The 12,500-nt window shown below is 45.1% G+C and overlaps 1 protein-coding gene across 1 annotated transcript; it reads left to right on the forward strand.

Annotated features, from left to right (window-relative positions):
- The first annotated feature begins 10,803 nt into the window (after positions 1–10,803).
- On the forward strand, positions 10,804–11,790 carry LOC122246655 (uncharacterized). The gene has a single exon (XM_086550490.1). It carries the CDS (start codon positions 10,804–10,806, stop codon positions 11,788–11,790), a length of 987 nt encoding a protein of 328 aa, XP_086406616.1.
- Positions 11,791–12,500: the final 710 nt, after the last annotated feature.

The raw sequence follows: 12,500 nt of genomic DNA on the forward strand, positions 1-12,500 counted from the left end.
TGACCTTGGCATGTGCTGCTGGTTGAGAGGGCCATAATCCAACAAACAAACGCGATGGCCAAACAAATACAGGAGTACTATCGGTGGGACGTTGGGATAGGGCTGTGTGCAGAGGAAGAACCGTTGGAATTACGTCAGCGCAGGAACAGAGACGAGACCGTACCTAAGGGTTGTACGAGACCTTGGCTTAACATTCCTTGCCTAGGTTACATTTGGCTGGTGAGCGGGTTGTCTATTGTTTTTATTAATCTAGTTTTGGTTTAATGATCTGATTGCTCGAAGTTCCCTCAGAACTTCGTGTTGCTTGACCCCCTTCAGGGTGTTTTATCATCTCTTATTATGGGTCACCGTGGGAGGTCACTATCGTACTGTCACTTTGAATTTTAAGTCAGTTTGTTTTTTTTTTTGCTTATTTTTACGTCTACCGTAATATTTTACTTTCTTAAGGGCCTTTTGCCACGAACGGGTACATTTGCTGTACCGTTTTCAGTTTTCTTTCGCGGAGCCTTCTGCTACATCATTTGCTTTTACATTGCCGGCTTGTTATTTTATTATAGTACTTCCGTTTTAATTCTTTGCATTTTTTGTTTATTGCTTTTATATTAGGCCGAAACCATAAAGACCTTTTAAAAGTGACCTCATCTCATGGTACAACCCACGAATAGATTTTATTATTGATGGATGCTCGAGTTATGCCCGCTAAACCACATATGTCTAATGAACTCGTCTGAGATTCGTGGACTTAGAGGGAGTGAACGGGACCCTTCAATATACTGGTCCCTAAGGCCTTTGCCTGCGCTCAGCAGAGTGGCTCTAATGCGCCTCACGAGACTGTGGGTAAGCGATATCGACGTGGCTCCTCAGAGGACAGATGTATCCTTACAGTACCACATCTTTTTGGATGGACAGCGGTGGGATGACTTTGAGTTTTATGAGCTTTGCTCGTATGAGTTATACTAAGGTCTTTATTGCTGAGAATGTCCAGCACAATTAGTTTCTTTTTCCTGGTAGCTATATAACTGATGTTTGTAACCTCTCATGAGGAAATTGTAGAGCCCACAGTTATATCATATTATTCTGCGTGCTAAACCTTTCCAGAGTGTTTTACAGGTAGCCTAGTAATTCTGTAGTTTTACAAGAGCAGGTCCTCTTTTCCGAGCAATAATTCCTTCTTTTACAGGATGTTCGATGTAATATGTGTTTGACGTAATAACTGTTCGGGCCTAGTTCTTATTTTGGTGGCTCTCGTTAGGATCAGGGAGACTTTTATATTATCGTTGTGTATGATGCCTACCTGTTGATCCCAGCTGGGAGGAGTGGACTGGGCGGAATTGAAAATTAGGAGGTATCAGTGCTTGTATACGTGATACTTCTGTGTTTATACGAGACGTCTTTGTGAAAATTAGGGTTTTAGTGCAGGGGTGCAGTGACGTATATTTAAGAGTGCAAAGGGGCAGTGTGAAGCGTTCATTGGGGCTAATCATGAGAGAGTTTTATAGTTAGTGTCGCTTTCGGTGATAGAACTTCAAGCGCTTTTCTGACGTTTCTGACAAGTGCATGTATACCTTGTCTTGCAGTTGCTGACACGGAGTGTAAGGGGTTATAGCTGAGCTATGCCTAAAGTTCGATGCTAGACTGCATCGTAGAAACGACCAAGCAGTTCCTTCTGAGGTGAAAATCTAACGGTCATCAAAGCCAACCCAACTCTCGTGGCCAGTCAACCACCTTAGTTAAGGCTTCAGGAGGAAGTACTGTGGGACCTAGTGCCCGGGGTGATATTGTTGGCGGGGTATTCCTGTCGGGGCCGCACGTGAGGCAAGCTGTGGTATATTATGGAGGAAGAAATCACCATGTTATCCTTCTCTCGCAAATCCTGGAGAAGATAGAGGCCCTTTCTGGGGGCCGATCTACAGGAATCGAAGGGCCAAGACACAACATTTAGAGTTAAAATTTCTTAGGCAGGAGGAGGTGGACGCGGCAGGGGCAGAGGGAGCCAGACCCTGAACATGATAACAACCTGAAGGTGATCAGTGGCTGCAAGAACAATTTAGAACCCTACATAAATACAGCGGCAGTTAGCAGAGAGAGAGCGTGAAACTGGAAGAATGAAAGGCAAAGAGCGGACGTCGAGCGTGCATCCTCACGACAACAAACCACAGCCGCTAGCTATCCACGGAGTCGCCCACCTACACCTGACTTCCTGATTGATGGAAGTTGTTGCGGAAGGACAGCAACAACACTCAGGAGAAAGGCAGGCTAACCCCTCAGACCAACACATTTTGCATGCGGAAGACCTGCTTAAACCGCAAGACTGCCCAGAGTGTCTCCTTATCTTGGGCGAGGGAATCCGTGCCTAGATTTCGAAAGGTGACACCTCAGCGTCACAGCCGCTAAAGAAAATCAAGAAAATGAGGGCTGGCTCCGCTCCATAGAGAAACTTGGTAAAGCACCCACCAGTGAGGCATACATCCGAGGCTGCCCGAGCAACGTCGTGGCCGCCAGCGGAGCATATTCAGTTAACTCTGCCCTTGTTTTCGAACCAAATTCAGACTGGGGGCAACCATCAAGGCCCTCTCTGGCGGACACGTTCCGGGTAACTTACACTTCAGCAGACTTTTACAAAGTTCTGTATGAGAACCAAATGGCTGCTGGTCATGCTCCTAAGGAATTTTGGTATATCCAGCTGAAGGTCAATTTAGATCAAGGTTAACCGTGACCAATAAAGTAAGGCCATTGGGGATCCTTCTGAGCTTATTCGTCGGTATTCTTTACTGAATAGGCGCAGCTGTTACTTAGGGGTGGGCGTGGGGGGACTGGGTCCGGTGGGGTGTCTGCTGGTGGGCAGGGAAGATTGTGTTTGGTGCTCGGGCCTCAAGGGAGGCGAGTACTGAGGGTGAGGTCGAGGTGAACTCTGAATCTAGGGAACGTATGGGGGGATGACTCAGCCGCAATGCATGACTGTTTAGGTGAGATGGAGTAAAAGTATCATGGATCAAGTCATTCATTACGTCATCAGTCTTCCAAAATGACTTTGAGTGGGGGGATCCCAGGCCATCGATTACCCTAATCGTCCGCGACCACGAGCTCGGGACATAAATCATCGCCCTTCCCATAGCATGCAAACCAAGGGCTGAACCAGAGTGCCTCACGTGAACGGTTTTGGTGAGTACATGAGAACTGCCGGACTCATGACATTTCTGAGTGCCGCGCAGCAAGCCTCCTCTTCTGCAAAGACCAGAGCATCACCCTTCCCGCTTGGCGTACCTGCTTCCGCTGTCAAAGACTGGGCCACTTTGCTACAGAGTGCCCCTTTCAATCTAGCCAGTATGGCTAGAGCTCCCAGCCCCACTGGCAGAATCCTCGACTAGGAGCACAAACCACGGTCGTAGGGCCCAAGAACAACCCTACCAATTTCCCAGTGACCTGCCCCAAAGGGCCCATGGGAAGACCACTCGTGGGACTCAATGTTAATGGGTCAAGTTCTGCTGATGTTTTTCTTGATTACAGGATCAGCTGTCACCCGTATCAAGCCCGGGCTGCTTGTACGTATTGATCCTCATGATAAACGTTAGATGTAGGAGCCCAACAAAGGCACTTCGAGGAGTAACAGGCCAACCTATTTTACACCGACATGCTGAAGTTACCCTTAGCTTATCAACCTTGATGAGAACTGACCATCAAGCATCAGGCAAGCCTAGTTGGATGTTTCTTACCCTGGCGATATTCTCTTAGGAATGGACCTAGGGCCGGATACCTCAAAACTCTGGCAGTTTAAAGACGTCGCATCGGGTTAACGCTCTCGTAAGTTTACGATGTCCCTACGAGGTCGCAAATTCTCCCATACTCTGGAGAAAAGATAAAAATATCGTAACAGGAAGAAAACCTCATAACCGTAGTTCGATGGGATAACCCTCAGATGGCGGGACCATTTCGAATTGACCAATCAACAGTCATGCCCTTTAGACGTAACCTACCAATTGGAGGCCCACGGTCATTAGGGGGAGGAGCGTAGCGAGAAGGAGAGAGAGGGAGTGGAAGGAGAGCGAGAGTGAGATAATAGATGATTATAAAAAACAAGATAGATGGATATTTGAATGGATAAAGTAGACAGAGAGATACAGGTATATATTTATTGTAGTGTATATATATATGAATATATATATGCATGTATATATAAATGTATATGTATGTTTGTATAATGAGGTAAAGACATACATACACACACACCACACACACACACACATATAATATATATATATATATAATATATATATATATATATATAATATATAATGTATCATATACACCTTTGGTCTATGACAAAGACACACCTTCAATTGGTCCCCTAAAACTCTAGGTATGTTTTCAATGTTGGGATGGTAATGTGTCGTCACCTCCACTGGTAAACGACGAGGCGCATTCTATAATTGCTTGTTATTTTCTTTATATCAAGTGGCTAGGGAGAATGGAGGTATTTGTGATACACAGATACAATATAAATTGATATGACGCCTTATACTGTGTCTGGGACAGTCAGTAATACATAATCTATACAAATCATTTTTTGTTTTATTGCTTTTATTATTAGGCCGAGCCATAAAGACCTTTTAAAGAGTGACTCAGCTCATGGTACACCCACGAATAGATATTGATGGGATCTCGAGTTATGCCCGCTACCACTTTTCTAATGACTCTCTGAGATTCGTGGACTTAGAGGAGTGAACGGGACCCTTCAATACTGGTCCCTAAGCCTTTTCCTGCCTCACAAGTGGCTCTAATTCGCCTCACGAACTGTGGGTACGATATCTCGGGCTCCTCATGACAGATGTATACCTTACAGTACCACATTCTTTTTGGTGGACAGCGGTGGGATGTACTTGAGTTTTATGAGCTTTGCTCGTATGAGTTATACTTAAAGGTCTTTATGTGCTGAGAATGTCCAGCACAATTAGTTTCTTTCCTGGTAGGCTATATAACTGATGTTTGTAACCTCTCATGAGGATATTGGAGAGCCACAGTTATATCATATGATTCTGCCGTGCTACCTTTTCCAGAGTTACAGGGTAGCTAGTAATTCTGTAGTTTTACAAGAGCAGTCTCTGTTTCAGCATAATTCCTTCTTTTTACAGAGTTCGATGTATATGTGTTACTAATAACTGCTCGCCTAGTTCTTATTTTTGTGGCTCTCGTTAGGATCAGGGAAACTTTTATATGATCTTGTGTATGTCTGACCTGTTTGTTCCCACAGGTAGTACTCGGAATTATAATTAGTTATCAGTGCTGTGTATACGTGATACTTTCTTTTGTGTAATACGAAAGTCTTTGTGAAAATTATTTTTAGTGCAGTGCAGTGACGTATTATTTAAGTGCAAATCAGTGTGAAGCGTTCATCTAATCAGAGTGTTTTTATAGTGTCGCTTTCGGTGATAGACTTCAGCGCTTTTCTGACTTTCTGACAAGTGCAAGTATACCTTGTCTTGCAGTGCTGGACACGGACGTGTAAGGGATATAGCAGACTATGCCTAAAGTTCGATCTAGACTGCATCGTAGAAACGACCAAGCAGTTCTTCAGAGGAATCTACGGTCATCAAGCCAACCCAACTCTCGTGGCCAGTCACCACCTAGTTTAGCTTCAGAAAGTACTGACCTACCCATTATTGTTGCGGTTTCCTGTCCCGACGTGAGGCAAGCTGTGAATATTATGGAGGAAGAAATCACCATGTTCTCGCAAATCCTGGAGAAGATAGAGGCCCTTTCTGCCGATCTACAGGAAGTCAAGAGCCAGACACAACAGTTTAGTGAAAGATTTCTTAGGCAGGAGGAGGTGACACGCCAGCAGAGGGAGCCAGACCCTGAACATGATGAACAACCTGAAGGTGATCAGTGGCTGCAAGAACAAATTAGAACACTACAGCGGCAGTTAGCAGAGAGAGAGCGTGAACTGGAAAATGAAAGGCAAAGAGCTGGAAGTCGAGCGTCATCCTCACAACATCCACAGCCATATCCACGGAGTCGCCCACCTACACCTGAACTTCCTGAGTTGATGGAAGTTTGCGGAAGACAGCAACAACACTCAGGAGAAAGGCAGGCTAACCCCTCAGTCCAACCACATTTTGCATGCGGAAGACCTGCTTTACCTCAAGGAGCTGCCCAGAGTGTCTCTTATATTGTGGCGAGGGAATCCGTGCCTAATTTCAAAGGTGACACCTCAGCGTCACAGCCGCTAAAGAAAAATCAAGAAATTGAGGGCTGGATCCGCTCCATAGAGAACTTGGTAAAGCCACCCACCAGTGAGGCATACATCCAGGCTGCCCGAGCTAACTGTCGTGGCCCAGCGGAGCTTATCATTAACTCTGCCCTTTTCGACCAAATTCAGGACTGGGCAACCTTCAAGGCCTCTCTGCGGACCACGTTCCGTGGTACTTACACTTCAGCAGACTTTTACAAAGTTCTGTATGAGAACCAAATGGCTGCTGGTCAGGCTCCTAAGGATTTTTATATTCAGCTTGAAGGGTCAATTTATCAAGGTTACCGTGACCATAAAGAAGCCATTGGGGATCCTTCTGAGCTAATTCGTCGGGTATTCCTTTCTGGAATACCAGCTTGGCTTAGGGACTTCCTTGCCTTGAAGGAAGATTGTTCCCCAATGCAACTGGCCGAAACTGCACAACGGATATGGAACTCCCGCAATGGTATATATCATGGCAAGTCATCATTACGTCATCAGTCTCCAAATGACTTTGATGATCCAGGCCATCGATACCCTAATCGTCCACCACGAGCTCGGGACATATCCGCCTTCCCATTAGCAGCAAACCAAGCTGAACCAATGCCATCACGTGAACGGTTTTGTGAGTATCATAGAACTGCCACTCATGACATTTCTGAGTGCCGCGCAGCAGCCTCCTCTTCTGCAAAGACCAGAGCATCACCTTCCCGCTTGCTTACCTGCTTCCGCTGTCAAAGACTGGGCCACTTTGCTACAGAGTGCCCCTTTCAATCTAGCCAGTATGGCAGAGCTCCCAGCCCCACTGGCGAATCCTCGACTAGGAGCACAAACCACGGTCGGTACCCAGACAACCCTACCAATTTCCAAGTGACTGCCCCAGGGCCCATGGGAAGACCACTCGTGGGACTCAATGTTAATGGTCAAGTTCTGCTATGTTTTCTTGATACAGGATCAGCTGTCACCCTTATCAAGCCCGGTGCTGCTTTACGTATTGATCCTCATGATAAACTTAGATGTAGGAGCCCAACAAAGGCACTTCGAGGAGTAACAGGCCAACCTATTTACACCACATCTGAAGTTACCCTTAGCTTTCACCTTGATGAGAACTTGACCATCAAGCATCAGGCAAGCCTAGTGGATGTTTCTTACCCTGGCGATATTCTCTTAGGAATGGACCTAGGGCCGGATACTCAAAACTCTGGCAGTTTAAGACGTCGCAGCGGGTTACGCTCTCGTAAGTTACGATGTCCCTACGAGGTCGCAAATCTCCCATACTCAGAGAAAAGATAAAATATCGTAACAGGAAGAAAACCTCATAACCGTAGTTCGATGGGATACCCTCAGATGGCGGGACCATTTCGAATTGACCAATCAACAGTCAGCCCTTTAGACGTAACTACCAATTGGAGGCCACGGTCATTAGGGGGAGGAGCGAGCGAAAGAGAGAGAGGGAGTGGGAAGGAGAGCGAGAGTGAGATATAGATGATTATAAAAACAGATAGATGGATATTTGAATGGATAAATAGACAGAGAGATACAGGTATATATTTATGAGTGTATATATATATGAATATATATATGCATGTATATATAAATGTATATGTATGTTTGTATATGATAAATACATACATACACACACACACACACACACACACATATATATATATATATATATATATATATATATATATATATATATATATATATATATATATATATATATATATATATGTATATATACACCTTTGTCTATGACAAGACACCTTCATTTCCTAAAACTCTATAGTGTATTCAATATGTATTGTCGTCACCTCCACTGGGTAAACGACGAGCGCATTCTATAATTGCTTGTTATTTTCTTTATATCAAGTGGCTAGGGAGAATGGAGGTATTTGTGATACACAGATACAATATAAATTGATATGACGCCTTATACTGTGTCTGGGACAGTCAGTAATACATAATCTATACAAATCTCGTTTGCACAAGTCGGAACTAGCACGACTTATTTCCGGGTTCACACCGTTACGAGTGCTCGGGACCACCCTTAAGTTACGAGGTGCTGTGACGTCACGCGGGGACGGTTAAAAGTTTTGAGTATGACCCTCGGAGCTCGCAGTTCGAGTTAAGACATGCGCGGCCTGGCTGCGCGGGCTTACGACGTCGTTAGCTGTTTTGAGTATCCGGCCCCTACTCTATAGAATTGATTTTAGCCTTTCATCTGATGCTAGCACTAACTGCGCAGTGCTCACTATTCAGGGACGTGTGTTCTCTGTAGTATATATTGATACCGATTCCCTTAAAGTCTGCTCATCAACGTGCACCAAGAAACTGTCGCCCACAGAAGAGGTTGCCAGTGTCGAGACCATCACAGAGCCTGACCAAGACATCGGGAGAGTGTCTACAGTACACCTTCTTCACAAGACAGAGATTCCGCCTCACTCGGGATGCTTTCTGGAAGGTTGCATCGCTCGCTCCGGCCCAGCAGACGGTGATGTTATGGTAACTCCGACTAGCAGTTGCCCTGTCGAGGCAGGTTTCTCTGATGAAAGTGATCTGAAGGACTTGGATTTTGACTGGGAGGAAGATGCCTTTGATCACTTCTATGGTGTAGAGGACTTTGGTTATGATAGTGACCTGGAGGTTGAGCAAGCTGAGCTACCACCCTCCATTGCTATCTCTGCCTGTGAAGCTGCTGATATCTTTGAGGTAGAGCCTGTAGAAGACACTGAATTCCAACCAGATTTGAGCCACCTTGATGACACCCAGCGCCATGATTTCACACAGGTTCTCTGTCGTTATAGGAGTCTTTTCAGTGGTGGTGAGGAGACGGTTGGTCTTGTGCCTGGCATCAAGCACCAGATTGACACTGGTGATGCCCAACCCATTCGTATACGGCACTGGAGGTTACCCCAGTCAACTCGACAAGCAATTAAGGAACAGTGCAACTCCATGCTACGAGCAGGTGTTATTGAGGCTTCAACATCCCCTTGGTTAAGTCCAGTTGTCTTGGTGAAAAAGAAGGGTGGTGCACTTCGCTTCTGTGTTGACTATCGTGGACTCAATGCTGTGACAAAGGGTGACTCTTATCCACTGCCTCGCATTGATGAGCTGATTGATGAATTAGGACCCAAGAGTATTTTCACAACCCTGGATGCACGTGCTGCATATTGGAGCGTGAATGTGGAGCCCTCGGATAGACCAAAAACCGCTTTCTCTGATGGGTATAGGCTCTTCCAGTTTTGTCGCCTTCCTTTTGGCCTATCTACCGCTCCTACTATATTCCAACGAACCATGAATGTTGTGTTGTCATCAGTGTTAGGACGTCATACCTTAGCCTATCTGGATGATGTAATCATCTATAGCAACAACTTTGCTCAGCATCTAAAAGATCTCGAGGAGACCCTACAACTACTTTCCAAAGCAGGTCTAAAGCTGAATGTCCAAAATTGCCAGTTTGCCGCCACAACAATTGACTTCCTTGGCTTCACGATATCACCGGAAGGAGTGTCACCAAACCGTGAGAAGGTGTTTGCTATATCCCAGACAGCCCCACCCCGGACAGTCAGAGAAGTTCGACGGTTCCTAGGTGCTACAGGGTTCTTTCGGAAACATATACCAGGATATGCAACCCTGGCGTCACCTTTATATCTTTTGCTAAAGAAGCACCAAACTTGGAGTTGGGGACCAGAACAGCAAGCAGCTTTTGAGACTCTGAAAGAAAAGCTTACTTCAGCACCAGTTCTACGTCAACCTGACTTTTCTAAGGAATTTGAACTCCACACAGATGCCTCTAAGATAGCTCTTGGTGCTTGCCTCATGCAGCAGGATGGTACAGAAACCCCTCATGCAGTAGCTTATTACAGTAGGAAGTTACGAGATGCCGAGACCCGTTACCCGGTCATTGATATGGAGGCTCTTGCTGTTGTGGAGGGAGTAAGGGTGTTCGACTCTTACCTGTATGGGAGGCACTTTATAGTGTATACTGATCACCGCCCACTTGTATACGTTTTCTCAAGGAAAACCAAATCGCCCAGGATGACCAGGTTCGTTCATGATTTATCATTTTATAACTTCACTATACGCTACAAAGAAGGGCCTACAAATTTCGTTCCAGACATCCTATCTCGTCAAATACCCCATCTCAAGATTACCGAACTTTCTCCTGAGAAACTTGCAGAGGAGCAGAAAGCTGACCCCCAACTTGCTGATATTCGACGGTACTTGTCTGATGGAACATTACCAAAGAAAAAGCTGCCACTTCCACTTAGCGAGTTTGAATTAAAAGGTGATGTTATCTATCGACTAAGGCACTTCCCAGATCGTATCTGCTACCAGCTCGTTGTACCACAAAATCTGAGGAATTCTGCCATGAAAGCAGCACATTTACCCCCACTAGCTTCACATCCGGGCATACATCGTACATTCCAAAATGCCAGGTCGATGTTCTACTGGCCAAACATGCCCGGCAGTATGTGGAAGGCTGTGAGATTTGCCAGCAATCTCGTGGTAGCCAACAGAAAGTGCCAATGGCTGAAACTCCATTAGCAAAGTTTCCATTAGAACGAATCTCTATGGATATAATGGACTTTGGCCCAAGTGTTCCTGTCCGATGGGCCTTAACTATACTAGACCAACACTCACGGTACATCCAGATAGTCCCACTAAGGAAGATCACTGCAGCAAATGTTCACCGGGCATTCCTAGATCATTGGGTTACCATTTTTGGCCCGCCGAGAGTGATTCAAACAGACAATGGGGTCCAGTTTGTCAGCCGCCTGTTCCGAGAACTGACTGAGATGATGCATGCTACTAACCATTATACCATTCGCTACCATCCTCAAGCAAATGGAATGGTGGAACAAACCAATCGTGTGGTCAAATCCGCTCTCACCACTCTGGTAGGCAGTCGTCCAAGAGCATGGTATCAATTCATCCCGGAACTACGATTGCAAATCAATTCTGCTCTCCACAGGTCAACAGGTGAGCAACCTCTGTATTTGCTCACTGGCCGACATGCAAACTTCCCCATCGGTCTCACCAATGAAGCTGTGTTTCCAGAGAACATCAATCTGCAGGAGCGACTGCAAGAAGCACGCCGTGCAGCTGTGGAGGCCTCAAAGGAAGCTCATTCTACCTATGGAGCCTACTACGACCGTGACAAGAAGATTGATTTCCAGCCAGTAGAAGGTTCTATAGTATGGTACTTTGAGCACCGACATCACATGGGAAGTTTACCTCCTTTGGTTGGGAAATGGCGCGGTCCTGCCCGGATTATCAAGCGTTTGGGTCCAGTGTCCTTTGAGATACAGGCTCATCTCAACCATCTGAAGCGCTATCATCCTCCAGAAGAGTTGTCCTATGCACCCGCTGATGAGGAGGAGGGTGATGACCATGATGCTCAGGATCTACCAGATCCTAACGACCCTTGGGTGGCCATGCTGACAGCTATGGTACGGGAGCCAGAGCTCCATGCCCACCCCCAAACTTCGGCAGGAGTAGCAGAGACGCAGACCAGTTGTAGAGATCGTGTGCAGTCATCATCCGGCATTGAAGTTTAAAAGTACTGACACTCAGAGACGTCAAGCTTCCTTTTATCTATATTTGTATTTTATGTTTTGTGTATGGCACGTTCAGCTGTCTACACAACCTTTAGTTTGTTAAGGCAAGTAATGGGGCTCAGGCCTACCTTTGGTCTTTTCAGAATGTCTCCGCTGCCTGCTTCGACCCATGGCTATGGGAGGATTGTGGAGGTTCATCAAACCTCCATGACATATCTTGCTGAAGCAGAAAGGAACGAATCCAGAGGGTTGTCCAGTCTGTGCTCCCCTCACGGGATTTTTCTTAATATATTTATTTTGTTTGTTTTTATTGACTTACCCCTTTTTAGTTTTCTGTATGTTTACGATTATTTTAATTACCAGTATCGCTTATATACAGTTCTTGCCGATGTTTTATGAATCATTTTTATTATTTGTATTTTATGAATATTATTTTGAATTAGAACTTAAAAAGCATCAAATAATTCGACTTTTTTTTCTTAAGGAATTACTGATTTCTACTCGGTAGCTTATTTTATGTTTATTTACTTATCAAAATATAGTTGAATTTATTCCTTTTCAATTATTATTAATATTGAATTTTATATAATTGAATTTGGCACTTATTTCTTTATTTTACGGACGTCTGTGACGTCATGCTCGTGGGTGTCCCGTTTTTATTTCTTTTATATTAATTGTTTAAAATGTTTTACTTCGCCATTGGTTTCCTT

The sequence above is a fragment of the Penaeus japonicus genome, unplaced genomic scaffold, assembly GCF_977035675.1.
Source record: "Penaeus japonicus unplaced genomic scaffold, GWHDUDI00000001_assembly GWHDUDI00000023, whole genome shotgun sequence".
Lineage (NCBI taxonomy): Eukaryota > Metazoa > Arthropoda > Malacostraca > Decapoda > Penaeidae > Penaeus > Penaeus japonicus.